The 15442-nt window shown below is 44.7% G+C and overlaps 1 protein-coding gene across 3 annotated transcripts in view; it reads right to left on the bottom strand.

Moving 5' to 3' along the window:
- Positions 1 to 251: 251 nt before the first annotated feature.
- Positions 252 to 15442, bottom strand: part of LOC139265236 (interferon-inducible GTPase 5-like) — a 33121-nt gene continuing 17930 nt past the window's right edge. For 2 of the 3 annotated variants that reach the window (XM_070882163.1, XM_070882166.1), the window contains exon 2: positions 252 to 2167. In XM_070882163.1, the coding sequence (XP_070738264.1) occupies positions 976 to 1968 (993 nt within the window). In that variant the 5' untranslated portion in view covers positions 1969 to 2167 and the 3' untranslated portion in view covers positions 252 to 975. Of the gene's footprint in view, positions 2168 to 12287; positions 12521 to 15442 lie in introns of all 3 variants that reach the window. The other variant, XM_070882165.1, reaches the window with a different exon arrangement.

Genomic DNA, 15442 nt, shown 5'->3' with positions numbered 1-15442 from the left:
TGAGATGCTGCTTTTCCAATGTGAAAACACACAGAATATTACAGAGTGTGGGAGATATTGAATAGGATCTGGGTTTGTATCCAAGGCATGTTGTGAAGCTTAATTTGGTTCTCAAGGTAATTATACCAATTAATTTAATTTAACCTGCAAAGCCACAGCCTGAGCAGCAGGAATGAGTCCAGCACGGGTAGGATTACCTCCAACACTGAGCTCCCGGACAGACATCATGAACTGGACAGGACACAATTCAGTGTGATGCTAATGGCAACTTTATTTCATTGCTTCTCCCATTCAAGGAAACTCCAATGGTCAAATCACTGAAAACATAGCAAGAAATTAACATTCAGAATTACAGTCAAACATATTACATTATACTGCAATTGTCTCTATACTGTTAGATTATACTGCAATTGTCACTATACTATCAGATTATGCTGCAATTGTCTCCATACTATTAGATTATACTGCAATTGTCTCTATACTGTTAGATTATACTGCAATTGTCTCTATACTATTGCATTATACTACAATTGTCACTATACTATCAGATTATGCTGCAATTGTCTCGAAACTATTAGATTATACTACAATTGTATCTATACTGTTAGATTATACTGCAATTGTCTCTGTACTATTGCATTATACTGCAATTGTCTCTATACTATTGGATTATACTGCAATTGCCTCTATACTGTTAGATTATACTGCAATTGTCTCTATACTATTACAGAATGTGATGTACATGGAGTAAATTTCCGAAGCTTTCTCTCGCTTGTTCGTCATAACTTCACCGCAGGTTCTGTGAAAACTCCGGAAAATATCAACCATGTTGATGTGGGTTTTCTGGAGTTTCCACTGGTCTTCGGGATGTCCTAAGGATGTGGAAGATGCCACATCCACACTGCTTTCTGTTTTATTCTTGAACTTTTAATGATGTACAGGAGCGCGATGTGCTGATGTTTTAGTGCACTCCATTTAATCAGTCTCAAATGCAGCCTTCACCACTCTCTGCGCATTCTCCACAAGCTCATTCAGTACATCATTCAGCAGCTTGTAGGTCATTCCAAATGATGATCCTGCTCCAAAGATGGAACCAACGACTGGTACAAGGTCGAGGCCGATCTCAATGGCTGAAATGGTAACAAAGGCGCAACTCAGCAACATTCTTATCACAAATTCCTTGTTTATTTCACCCACCAGAGGAGTTTTCACGATTGCTTTCAGATCTCTCACAGATTTCCCTGTCACATTAGCCAGTCTTTGAAGAGAGGCATCATCCAGACCCATATATTGACGGAACTGTATTATTGCTGAAACCAGTATCCCAATGTCACATGCAAAGGACTGGCCAGGAATGGGCACTGCTCCCACTGCTCCTGAAAGTGTTGCCAACATCCAGACTCGTGTTTTTAGCTCTTTTCTTTTATTCTCAACAATCTCCAACGTTGTGTTTGGCAGTGACAGCAAGAAAACATCCTTCTTTATATCATCAAGGTTATTCGCGAAGGTTTCCTTTAATGTTGGGAAATCAAACTCATTCACCCTACGGCTTGATGTCAGGAAAACAGTGGGTGATGGAAACCCGAACTGATTCAACTTGTCAACACAATAAGTTCTGATCTTTTCCATTTCTGTAGATTTTCCACCATCCGTTTGAAAACGACGGAGATCATCATCCATTTTAGATCGAGCAAAGTAAACATTCTTCCCCAGCCGCTTAATCTCTTCGCCGAGTTTTGCATCATGCTCTTTGACTCGACAGCCTAAGATAATGATGAAGAAATCGTATCTTTCAAAGTTCATTTCCCTCAGGTATGTCGCCGCAGGAAAATTAAAAGTTCCAATTCCTGGTAGATCCCAGAAGCAAACATTAGGCAGGCTGGGATGTGAGTATGGAGCTTGCTCCATTGTGGTTTCTGTGTTACCAACTTCAGCTGCTCCCTCATCATCATCCTGAAGCCCTCTCATAGCATTGATGAAGCTGGATTTCCCTGCGCCTGCCTCTCCCGTCACGGCAATGTCAAGCTTTACATTGTTGAGGTTTTCTACCTTCTTCTGTATCAGAGACACAGCCCCCTCCAGCCCGCCTGTTTCATACTCAGACTTGAGTTAATTCAGCTCTTCCTGACTGAAGAATGTAGATTTCGAAGACTGAGCCATCTGATCTCTGTAGAAAAGAATGAATATTTTACACTTTGTATAATTTCTCTAATCTGTGTGTATCTTTAGTCAAACATTGAAGGAAAACTACAATGGGAACATGTTGATTTAAAGCAGAAATCAGTGAGGCTGGAGCAATTCACTCACAGCTGCTGAAAGATGCAAAAAAAGGACCTTGTCATCCTGAAACATCACTGATCCCTCTATCCCCATCCTTCATTCCTGCTCTCCGTGCTCCTGGGGCATGTGCTACACAGGTACTTCTGGCATTGAATATCCTGTGTTCACTTTGCAGTTTGTTGTATTAAAATAGAATGTGGACTGAATGTTTGTTATTCAGGAAGATTAGAGTCAAACAGGACAGTGCAGGTATATAGTGCTGACTGTCAATCAGGTGATTATTACTAGCACTCTCATGTCGGGGCAAAGAGCACTGGCGCATTGGCATGTTGTTGGATGTTGCAGCCCAAACACCAACTGACCTGAAGACAAGAAGTAGAAAGAACTAAAATCAAAGGGTGACATCACAGGAAAGAAGGGAAGAGGTTGTTTGGTGAGTTTTTCTCTCTTTTCTGGGGCATTGGTTTGAATTACAAACTGGGATTAAAAACAAAACTTGATAACTTAATTAACTAAATACATTAGAGATGGCAGGACAGGCGATATGTTTCTGTTGTTACATCTGGGAGCTGGTTGCCCCCATTGAGGTCCACGTCGACCACATCTGCAGCAAGTGTCTGCAGCTCGAGGAACATCGGCTCCGCTTTGATGAGCTGGAGTCCGAGCTGCAAACACTGTGATACATCAGGCGGGGGAGAGTTACCTGGACACACTGTGTTCCAGGAGGCAGTCACACCCCTTAGATTAATTAGTTTGAATTCGATCCGTGGTCAGGGACAGGAAGGTGTGACTATGAGTGAGGAAGGTATGGGGACTCAGGAGGTAGTGATGGAGGAGCCTCGGCCCTTGCTCTTGTCCATCAGGTACGAGATTCTTGCTCCCTGTGTGGACAACAGCAGGGACTGCAGGGAGGATAAGTAAACTGACCACAGCACCATGGTACAGGGGGCCATTCAAGTTGGGGAAGGAAAAAGAAACGTTGTAGTGATAGGGGACAGGATCATTAGGGGGATAGATACTGTTCTCTGCAGCCGAGAGCGTGAGTCCCGAAGGCTGTGTTGTCTGCCTGGTGTCAGGGTTAAGGACATCTCCTCTGGGCAGGAGAGGAACTTGGAGTGGGAGGGGGAAGATCCAGTTGTCGTGGTCCACGTGGGTACCAACAACATAGGAGGACAAAGAAAGAAGTTCTGCTGAGCAGCTAGGGGCCAAATTAAAAAGCAGAACCAGAAAGGTAATAATCTCTGGATTACTACCTGAGCCACGAGCAAATTTGCTTCGGGTAAATAAGATCAGAGAGTTAAACACGTGGCTCAAAGACAAGTGTGGGAGAAATGGGTTTGGTTCCTGGGGCACTGGCACCAGGACTGGGGAAAGAGGGAGCTGTTTCATTGGGACAGGCTCCACTTAGACCGTGCTGGGACTAGGGTCCTGGCAAATCAAATCACTAGAGAGGGCTTTAAACTAATTAATTGGCGGTGGGGGGCGGGGGCGGGGTGGGGTTCAGCTGAATGAAAATTTAAGAAGTCAAAGAATAAGGAGAAGACAATAGAGCACTGGGGAAAATGAAAACCAGAGCGTGACAGGAAGGGACAGAATGTATAAACATAAAGGTGAATCATCATCATAGGCAGACCCTTGGAATCAAGGAAGACTTGCTTCCACTCCCAAAGTCAGTTCTTTGATGGCTGAATAGTCCAACATGAGGGCCACAGACCGTGTCGCACGTGGGACAGACATTCGTCGAGGGAGGCGGTCATTAGGGCTGGTTTGCCGTGCGTTCCTTCTGATGCCTGCGCTTGGCCTCTTCATGCACTTTGCGTTGAGACTTTCTCCAACTCGGGCGGTCTGTGGACAGGGTCTCCCTGGTGTCAGTGGTGATGTCGCACTTTACCAGGGAGGCTTTGAGGGTGTCCTTATAATGTTTCCGCTGTCCTCCTTTGCCTCGTTTACCATGAAGGAGCTCCGCATAAAGCATTTGCTGAGGGAGTCTCGTATCTGGCATGCGTACTATGTGGCCTGCCCAGCAAAGCTGATCGAGTGTGGTCAGTGCTTCAATACTGGGGATGTTAGCCTGGTCGAGGACACTGATGTTGGTGTACCCGTCTTCTCGGGGGATTTGCAGGATCTTGCGGAGACATCGTTGGTGATATATCTCCAGCGACTTGAGGTGCATTCTATATATCATCTATATCTCACATCCATACAGGAGAGTGGGTATTACTGCAGCCCTGTAGACCATGAGTTTGGTGGTAGATTTGAGGGCCTGTTCTTCAAACACTCTTTTCCTCAGACGGTCGAAGGCTGCGCTGGCGCACTGGAGACGATGCTGAATCTCCGCATCAATGTCTGCCTTTGTTGATAAGAGACTCCTGAGATATGGGAAATGGTCCACGTTGTCCAGGGCCGCGCCGTGGATCTTGATGACTGGAGGGCAGTGCTGTGCAGCGGTGACAGGCTGGTGGGGGACTTTTGTGTTACAGATGTTAAGCGTAAGGCCCATGCTTTCATATGCCTCAGTGACTACATCTGGCGTGCCTTGCTGACCCTGAGATGCTGAATCTCCATAGCGCTTGGTCTGCCCTCCAATCCTCTATAACCAGTGCCTGTGAAGAGACACTTGGTCACTCAACCAGAAACCATCAGGACTGGTTTGAGGAAAATGATCAGGAGATCGAAGAACTAATAGATCGCAAGCACAAAGCATTTCTGAGCCTCAAGCAACAGCCCAACTCGGGAGTTGCAAAACAACTTTACAGATGGCTCAAGGTTCAGGTCCAACAAAAAACTCGGGACCTAAAGAACAAGTGGTGGATGGAGAAAGCACAGGAGATACAACAACTGGTTAAAGCCACGATATACGAGGATTCTTTGCTGCAGTCAAGGCCACCTACCGTCCAAACTCCCAAGGCCCCACCCCACTCCTGGAAAAGAACGGAGAAACACTCATCAAGGACACCGAGGCTGTTAGGGCTCGATGGAAGAAGCACTTTGAAGATCTCCTCAATCGAGATTCTGCCTTTGACTTGAGTGTTCTGAACTCCATCCCACAGCATGTGACCCGCCACCGCTTCAGTGAAACTCTAACATCGCCTGAGTTAGGCAAAGCCATAAAAGGTGAATCAGAAAGTGGGGTCAAAACAGGAAAAAAGGGTAAAAAAATAAATGTAAAAGCTCTTTATCCGAATGCACACAGCATTCAAAACAAAATAGATGAGTTGACGGCACAAATAGATATGATTTGACAGCCATTAAAGAGATGTGGTTGCAAGGCGACCAAGGCTGGGAACTAAATATTCAGGGGTATTTTACAATTCAGACTCTGACATAAACGAAAAGGAGTGGGATAGCTCTGTTAATAAAGGATGAGATCAGTGCGTTAGTGAGAAATGATAATGGCTTAGAAAATCAAAATGTTGAATCAGTTTGGTTGGAAATAAGGAATAATAAGGGGAAAAAGTCATTGGTGGGCGTAGTTTATAGACCCCCTAACAGTAGCTACACTGTTGGATGGAGTATAAATCAAGAAATAAAGGAGTCTTCTAAAAAAGGAACGGCAATAATTATGGGAGATTTTAGCCTTCACATTAATTGGACAAAACAAGTTGGCCAGGGTAGCCTTAAGGAAGAGTTCATACAGTGTATCCGGGATAGTTTCCTACAAACAGTACGTTGCAGAAACAACCAGGGAGCAGGCTATCTTAGATCTGGTACTGTGTAATGAGACAGGATTAATAAATGATCTTGTAGTAAAGGATCCTCTAGGAATAAATGACCATAACATGGTTGAATTTCAAATTCAGTTGGAGGGTGAGAAATTTGGATCTCAAACCAGTGTCCTAAGCTTAAATAAAGGAGACTACAAAGGTATGAGAGCAGAGTTGGCTAAAGTGGACTGGGGAAATAAACTTAAGAATGGGACGGTTGATGAGCAGTGGCAGATATTTAAGGAGATATTTCATAACTCGCAACAAAAATATATCCCAATGAGAAGTAAGAGAAGGGATAACCGTCCATGACTAACTAAGGAAATAAGGGATGGTATCAAATTGAAAACAAAGGCATACAATATGGCCAAGACTAGTGGGAGGCCAGAGGATTGGGAAACTTTTAAAAGCCAGCAAAGAATGACAAAAAAATAATAAAGAGAGGGAAGATAGAGTATAAAAGTAAACTAGCATGAAATATAAAAACAGATAGTAAGGGTTTCTACAGATACCTAAAAAGGAAAAGAGTGGCTAAAGTAAATGTTGGTCCCCTGGAGGATGAGACTGGGGAATTAATAATGGGAAACAGGGAAATGGCAGAGAAGTTGAACAAATATTTTGTATTGGTTTTCACAGTAGAAGATACTAAAAACATCTCAATAGTTGGGAAAATGTTGGAATCAATGACTAAAGATGAAATAGCAGCGCATTTGGAAAGCAGTGACAGGATTGGTCCAAGTCAGCATGGATTTATGAAAGGGAAATCATGCTTGATAAATCTTCTAGAATTTTTTGAGAATGTAACTAGTAGAGTGGACAGGGGAGAACCACTGGATGTGGTGTATTTAGACTTTCAATAGGATTTGACAAGGTCCCACACAAGAGATCAGTGTGCAAAATTAAGGCACATGGTATTGGGGGTAATGGACTGACGTGGATAGAGTACTGGCTGGCAAAGAGTCAGGATGAACAGGTCCTTTTCAGAATGGCAGGCAGTGACTAGTGGCTGTTGCAGGGCTCAGTGCTGGGATCCCAGCTATTTACAATATACATGAATGATTTAGATGAAGGAATTGAGTGTAATACCTCCACGTTTGTGGATGACACGAAGCTGAGTGGCGGTGTGAGCTGTGAGGAGAACGCTAAGAGGCTGCAGGGTGATTTGGACAGGTTAGGTGAGTGGGCAAATGCATGGCAGATGCAGTATAATGTGGATAAATGTGAGGTTATCTACTTTGGGGGCAAAAATACGAAGGCAGAATATTATCTGAATGGTAGCAGATTAGGAAATGGGGAGGTGCAATGAGATCTGGGTGTCATGGTACATCAGTCATTGAAAGTTGGCATGCAGGTACAGCAGGCGGTGAAGAAGGCAAATGGTATGTTGGCCTTCTTGGCTAGGGAATTTGTGTATAGGAGCAGGGAGGTCTAACTGCAGTTTTACAGGGCCTTGGTGAGGCCTCACCTGGAATATTGTGTTCAGTTTGGTCTCCTAATCTGAGGAAGGACATTCTTGCTATTGAGGGAGTGCAGCGAAGGTTCACCAGACTGATTCCCGGGAAGGCAGGACATATGATGAGAGACTGGATCGACTGGGCGTGTATTGACTGGAGTTTAGAAGGATGAGAGGCGATCTCATAGAAACATATAAAATTCTGATGGGACTGGACAGGTTCAATGCAGGAAGAATGTTCCCAATATTGGGGAAGTTAAGAACAAGGGGACACAGTCTAAGAATAAGTTGTAATCCATTTAAGCCTGAGATAAGGAGAAACTTCTTCACGCAGAGAGTTGTTAACCAGTGAAATTCCCTACCGCAGAGAGTTGATGATGCCAGTTAATTGGATATATTTAAGAGGGAGTTAGATATGGCCCTTATGGCTGAAGAGATCAAGTGGAATGGGGAGAAAGCAGGAAAGGGGTACTGAGGTGAATGATCAGCCATGATCTTATTGAATGGTGGTGCAGGCTCGAAGGTCTGAATGGCCTACTCCTGCACCTTTTTCTATGTTTCTGTGTAACATCCAGGTGTTCTAAGGAGGGAGGAACTTAATACAATCACTAAAGAAGTAGTACTCGGTAAAATAATGGGATTAAAAGCGAACAAGTCACCTGGACATGATGGTTTGAATCCTCAGGTCTTTAAAGAAGTGGCTGCAGAGATAATGGATGTATTGGTTGTAATCTACCAAAATTCCCTGGATTCTGGGAGGTCCCAGTGGATTGGAAAACTGCAACTGTAACGCCCCAGTTTAAAAAAGGAGACAGACAAAAAGAAGGAAACTATAGCCCGGTTAGTCGCACATCTGTCGTTTGGAAAATGCTGGAGTCCATTATTAAGGAAGCAATAGTAGGACATTTGGAAAAGTATAATTCATTCAAGCAGAGTCAGCCTGGTTTTATGAAAGGGAAATCATGTTTGACAAATTTGCTGGAGTTCTTTGAGGATGTAACGAACAAGGTGGATAAGGGGCAAACAGTGGATGTGGTGTATTTGGATTTCCAGAAGGCATTTGATAAGGTGCCACGTAAAAGGTTATTGCACAAGATAAAAGTTTGGGGGTAATATATTTGCATGTATTGAGGATTGACTAACTAATAGAAAACAGAGAGTCGGGAAAAATGATCATTTTTCAGTTGGCAAACAGTGACTAGTGGGGTGCCGCAGGGATCGGTGCTGGGGCCTCAACTATTTACAATCTATATTAATGACTTGGATGAAGGGACCGAGTGTAATGTAACCAAGTTTTCTGATAGTACAAAGATTGGTGGGAAAGCAAATTGCGAGGAGGATACAAAAAAAGCTGCAAAGGATATAGACAGGCTAAGTGAGTGGGCAAACATTTATCAGCTGGAGTATAATGTAGGAAAATGTGAGATTATCCAATTTGGCAGAAAAAATAGAAAATCAGATTATAATTTAAATGGAGAAAAATTGCAAAGTGTTGCAGTACAGAGTGACCTGGGGGTCCTTGTGCACAAAAAATTAGTAGGCAGGTACAGCAAGTAAACAGGAAGGGCTTTTATTGCAAGGGGGATGAAGTATAAAAGCAGAGAAGTCCTGCTACAACTGTACAGGTTATTGGTGAGGCCACACCTCGAGTACTGTGTATAGTTTTGTTCTCCGTATTTAAAGAAGGATATACTTGCATTGGAGGCTGTTCAGAGTAGGTCGGAGAGAAGGAGTTAAGGCAGTGGTGACAAAGGTCGACTGCAGGGGCAGGAATTGCTGAACGGTTAATACCTGAAGTATACAGTGACTTCCATTGGTGGCAGTGCTCTGATAGGAATGGGACTGAAAGAAAAGTGAATTTTAATCTTGTTTCCTTTTACATTGAAGTATATTCTTTTCAGTTTAGATGGAAGGTGGTCAATATATGAATTGATTTTTACAAAAACTATGAACAACACACAATGCATTAGCTTGTCTCAATAATCAATGAACACCTGACACCCACTGTGTGTGGATCTTTGATCTGAGTGTGAACAATGAGAGGTGAAGGAGGGAGATACAGAAACCAGCAGGGTGGCAGCACTTTGAAACCAGAAGTAGTGGAGCAGAGGCTGCTCAGTGTGATGGGTGCAATGCCGAACTGTTCTTTAAGCCAAGCAAGGTGACTCACGGAATATGGGAAAGCATAGCATGTTCATTATTTTATATTATTGCACGGATTGAAATAAAAATATAATTTCTTCGATTCTATAACTGTTGCTGTGCCGATTGAGAAATAAAGCAGCTTAATAATTCATACCCAGCCGCATCTCACCAGGCGTTTGCTGGCACCAACAAGTAACTATTACAAGTGTGGAGTCTCATTCCTTCAGAATTTCAATTTTTTGGAGAGATTTTAAAAATGTCAAATCTTAAATTTAAAAAATAAATCCTTACATTTCCGATCTGACTCTCTCTTTTAATCCAATCTTTCTCTATTTCTCTTACTGTACCTGCTTTGACATTGAATTCATGGCATTTAATTCACTCTCATTCTCAGTCCTTTCTCTGCTTATTTCCCAATCACAAATCTCATTGGTTATGGAGATACCAACAACAACAATAACTTGTGTTTATATATCGCCTTTAGCTACATGAGGAGCTATTAGGACAAGTGACCAAAAGCTTGGTCAAAGAGGTAGGTTTGAAGGAGCATCTTACAGGAGGAGGAAGAGGTAGAGGCGGAGATGTTTAGGGAGGCAATTCCAGAGCCTAGGGACAAAGCAGCTGAAGGCACGGCCACCGATGGTGGGTGATTAAAGTGGGAACTGCACAAGAGACCAGAATTGGAGGAGTGCAGAAATTTCGGAGGGATGCAGGGCTGGAGGCGGTTATAGAGGTAGGGAGGTATGAGGCGATGGAGGGATTTGAAAACAAGGGCTGGAATTTTCCTGATGCCAAGTGTGTAGGTTGTGGGATGGATCGACGGTAAAAATCCTGGAAATAGCGAGTGCATCGGGAACAAGCCATCATTCCGCCCCATTGCTCATTTACCTCCCGCGGCTGTGAGGGCGCGACACGGACCCAATCAACAGAGGCGGCGACTTCTTTAAAATCATTAACTTCTTGTTGAGAGACCCTGGAGAGTGACTTTAACGGCAGCTTTAAGTTTTACTGCAGGAGCACAGGATTCACGGAGGTGGGGGGTCTCGCCTGTGAAGGGGAGGTGGAAGCTCAGTGGTCATTGGTGAGTTCATTCATTGACCACTGGGAGAAGCCCATTAATACCCCAACATTACACCTCATTACTTGTCTCATGGAAAGGCTCTTGCTCACTCCATCTGGGCCACAGCTTGCAGACCTCGGAAGTCTCTCTCACCACATTGCTACTCACTATCATTATACTGAGGGATTGGCTCTCTGATCTCCACTTTACCTACCATCTATTACATCAGCATGGGTGTTGTTTATACTGTCTCACCTTGGTCCTCAGAATCCGACCAATACGATCCCCACCAGCCACAACACCAGCAGCAGCAGCAACCACAACACCAGACTCCTGCTCAAGGACCTGATGCCCCACAGTGGAGTGGGGAGTGGGGTGGGGTGGGGGGGTGGGCGGAAGGAACCACGGTTGCACCATGCCACAGGTGATACCACCAACACAGGGTATACAGGCAGAGGATAAGCTTCCTGGACATGACTGAGTAGCAAGAGGCTCAGGCTATCATGCCAGGATGTTGCAGACATTTGTAACTTGCTGGAACAAGACATGCTGCCCAGAGGTGGACACTAATTGCCAGTAACTGTCAAAGTCACCAGCATCCTCAACTTCTTCTCCTCAGGCTCCTTCCAGGGATCTGCAGCAGACATTTGAAGGATCTTGCTGTTGGCTGCATCACCCAGGTCACTGATACCCTGTTTCACAAGGCAGCCAGTTATATACACTGTGCCACTGATGGAGCCAGTGTTACTGAGTGGGCGCTCGACTTTACAGCTCTGGCTGGATTCCCGCCAGTGCAGGGCATCATCGACTGCACAAATGGCCATCAGGGCACCCCATCATCATCCAGGAATATCTGAACCGCAAAGGCTTCCACTCCCTCAATGTGTAGCTTGTCTGCAACCATAAAACAATGATTATGCATGTGTGGGTCAGATTCTCTGGCAGCTGACATGACACTTGCATGCTGGGGCAGTCCACCTTCCCTTAGCTCTTCATACCTCCAATCACAGTTACTAGCTGGCTGCTTGGAGACAAGGGCTATCCACTGAGGACGTGGCACATGACACCCCCGGGGAGGGTTATAATGACAGCCACATGTCCATCAGATGTGCCATAGAGCAAGTAATAGCCACGCTGAAGATGCGCTTCAGATGCCTTGACAGATCTGGAGGAGTCCTTCAGTATACACCAGCCCAGCCAGGATCTCCAGAATCATCGTCGTCTGCTGGGCACTGCACAACATAGCGCAGCAGCGAGGATTGGAACTGCAGGAGGAGCATGGCACACAGCACACAGCCTCTTAGGTTCCTCCTCCTCATCTTCCTTCACGTCCTTGGTGCCCAAGAGGCCGGGGTTGGCCTCATCATGGCCAGATGTACTGAACTTGGCCCAATGCAGTCATATCGCTGCCACATGCTGTACTAAGTACCCCCACCCCACAACACCCCACAACAGAAGTGGGAATGCTTTGAGAGGAGCCTCAATTTCCATGTCCTCTTTCACCATCAACCTTCTCAGGAACCACCCGCACTTCCCTGCTAGCAAGGAGCTGGAGAGCAGTGGGGCGATGAAGACCCAAGTCTACGTTTACATCCCTCCTGGAGAAGAGGTCTATAAGCTCCTGCCATCTGTTGTTCACAGCTACCTTGTGCTCATGTGAGTGGTGCATTTGCTGCTCCATCAGGTGGCCATCCTTTCCATGGAACAGCACATGGTCACCATCGCCTGTGAGATGCTGGTGCTCACGTTGGAGATGGACTCCTCCATTCTCTGAACATTTGCAGACTTCATGGCTGAAAAATACGGCAGAGCTTCATGCATTTGTTGTTGCCCCTCCAAGATCACCCTCTTTCTCCGTTTTTTCTGGGCTCTTTTCTCCTGAAAGGATGGAGAAGAGAAGTATGAGTGCGAGTGATGGAATGAGTGTAAGGACCTGACGGGTTACATCTTTAGAGGGTGACTATGAGGGAGTGGGGTGCCAATGGCCTCCTTCTGGTGTTACTTGGTATGATTGGGTTAGGATGAGGATGAGTGGTGGTGATTCAGACGGGGAAGTGAGTATATACATCGAGAGAGAGGGATGGGTGGACTTGGAAGGTATGTGGTGTGAGAACTGAGGTGCAGGTGTAGGCTTGGGAAGGCAGAGTGATGAAGATGTGGTCACAGGCACATCAGGATAAATCATAGAATCATAGAAATTTACAGCACGGAAGGAGGCCATTCGGCCCATCGTGTCCGCGCCGGCCAACAGAGCTATCCAGCCTAATCCCACTTTCCAGCTCTTGGTCCATAGCCCTGTAGGTTACAGCACTTCAAGTACACATCCAATTTTTAAATGTGGTGAGGGTTTCTGCCTCTACCACCCTTTCAGGCAGTGAGTTCCAGACAATTAATATCCTCAGTGAAGAAGTTTTCCCTTATATCCCCGCTAAACCTTTTACAAATTACTTTAAATCTAAGCTCCCTGGTTGTTGACCACTCTGCTTCGGGAAATAGGTACGTCCTATCCACTCTATCTTGGCCCCTCATAATTTTCTACACCTCAATTAAATCTCCCCTCAGCTCCTCTGCTCCATTTAAAAAAAACAATCCCAGCCTATCCATTCTTTCCTCATAGTGAATATTCTCCAGCGCAGGCAACATCCTTGTAAATCTCCTCTGTACCCTCTCAAATGTAATCACATCTTTCCTGTAATGTGGTGACCAGAACTGTATGCATTTATATAGCTGTGGCCTAACCAGTGTTTTATGCAGTTCAAGCATAAACTCCCTGCTCTTGTATTCTATGCCTGGGGTAATAAAGGCAAGTATTCCATATGACTTCCAAACCAACTTATCTACCTGGTCTGCTGTCTTCAGGGATCTGTGGACATGGACTCCAAGGTCCCTTTGTTCCTCTATACTTCTCAGTGTCCAACCATTTAATGTGTATTCCCTTGCCTTGTTAGCCCTCCGCAAAAGCATTACCTCACAATTCTCCAGATTGAATTCCATTTGCCACAGTTCTGCCCACCTGACCAGTTCATTGCTGGCCCTGAAATTCTGATCAGAGGCTTCCTTCGGACGAATGCCTCCGCCCCAAAATGTTTCCACAAATGTACCTGGTGGTCCCTGACGTGCCTTCGATTCCGGTCGGAAGCCTTCTTTCCACACGCATCACGATGCAGTATTCTCATTGATGATAATGGGAACTCCGTTTCCCCGAGTTCCCATTACTATCAATGAAAAAACCCTCTAAAACACCCAAACACAACATAATAAATTAAAAAAACATCTCACTTATTTAAAATTAATTGAAATTAAAGTGCTTTAAATGTTTTAGAGAAACAAAATGACTTAATGTGTTTTAATAGGGTTTAAAGTAAACTTACTTTAGTGGACAGGGTTTTTAACATATGATTAAATTTAATTTTTATACGTTTTATAACTCTTCCACTGGTAAAAGCTATGCACCTGCTTTTACCAGGAGTAAAATTTCAAGGACATTCGCTGGGCAAGAGATGGGCAAATCTCACTTGCTGTGGGAATGTGGAACATCTGTCAAGAGATACCTTGACAAATCGGAAAAGCCGTTTTTTAGCACATGAGCGTTGGGCGCCATTAACCGGCTTTTGCGAGGCCTAGCCGGGTCCGTGTACATTCTGTGCGTATCTGGTCAGGCTGGGATTTTACGGCCATTATCTTCCTGCAGTCCAAAGCTTTCTTCTACATTACCAACCACACAGCCTATTTTAGTATCATCTGCAAACTTCTTAATCATACCCTCTGCATTCAAGGCTAAATCATTGATATATACCACAAAAGGCAAGGGGCCTAGTACTGAGCCTTGCGGAATCCCACTGGAAACAGCCTTCCAGTCACAAAAACAGTCATCAAAAATTACCCATTGCTTCCTGCCATTGAGTCAAATTTGGATCCAACTTGCCACTTTGCCCTGGATCCCATTGGCTTTTACTTTTGTGACCAGTCTACCATATAGGACCTTATCAAAGCCTTGCTAAAATCCATGTACACTACATCAAATTCACTACCCTCATCAACCCTCCGTGTCACCTCCTCACAAAATTCAATCAAGTTAGTCAGACACGACCTTCCCTTATCAAATCCATGCTGACTGTCCTTGATTAATCCGTGTCTTTCTAAATAAAGATTTATCCTGTCTCTCAGAATTTTCCCCAATAATTTTCCCACCACGCGGTTAGGCTGACTGACCTGTAGTTGTTCGCTCTGTCCCTTTATCCCTTTTTAAACAAAGGTACCACGTTAGCAACCTTTGTACTCACCTTTCCTGACTTCGTCAGATCATTGAATCTCTTCCTGCACTGGATCTAGATCCTCCTCACCACCTCCCTCCTGCTGATCTGTATATTTCCAGCCAGGCCCTTTTGATGTCTTGGGGACATCTTTGTTGGCCAGCTGCTTCAAAGCAGACATCCCTGCATGCTCTTATTGCCTTGACCAGAATATGCATCGAGACATCTGTAAAGCAGGCTTCCTGCCTTTCAGTATTGATATTTTTACCTTTGCACATTAACTCCGCCCTTTCCAATGCACCTTCCACGCTCCTTTACCAACTTTCCCATGAGTTGTGGGCAGATTGTTTTAAAATGTGGGCGCTGGAAATGAGTCATCAATGATGTCATCGTACCCGCACCCTTTCCTAGGTCCAGGAAAAGTGTATGGCTGGTTTAATGGGACCATTATGTTCAAGTCGCTCTGCAGAGCGAGCTGATCAAGACATCATGTTCTCGATCTGCTACACGGCCCACACACACCCGACTTGATTCAGCTGTAAAATTT

Source organism: Pristiophorus japonicus, chromosome 6 (assembly GCF_044704955.1).
Source record: "Pristiophorus japonicus isolate sPriJap1 chromosome 6, sPriJap1.hap1, whole genome shotgun sequence".
NCBI lineage: Eukaryota > Metazoa > Chordata > Chondrichthyes > Pristiophoridae > Pristiophorus > Pristiophorus japonicus.
This window is presented reverse-complemented; position numbering and strand designations above follow the sequence as displayed.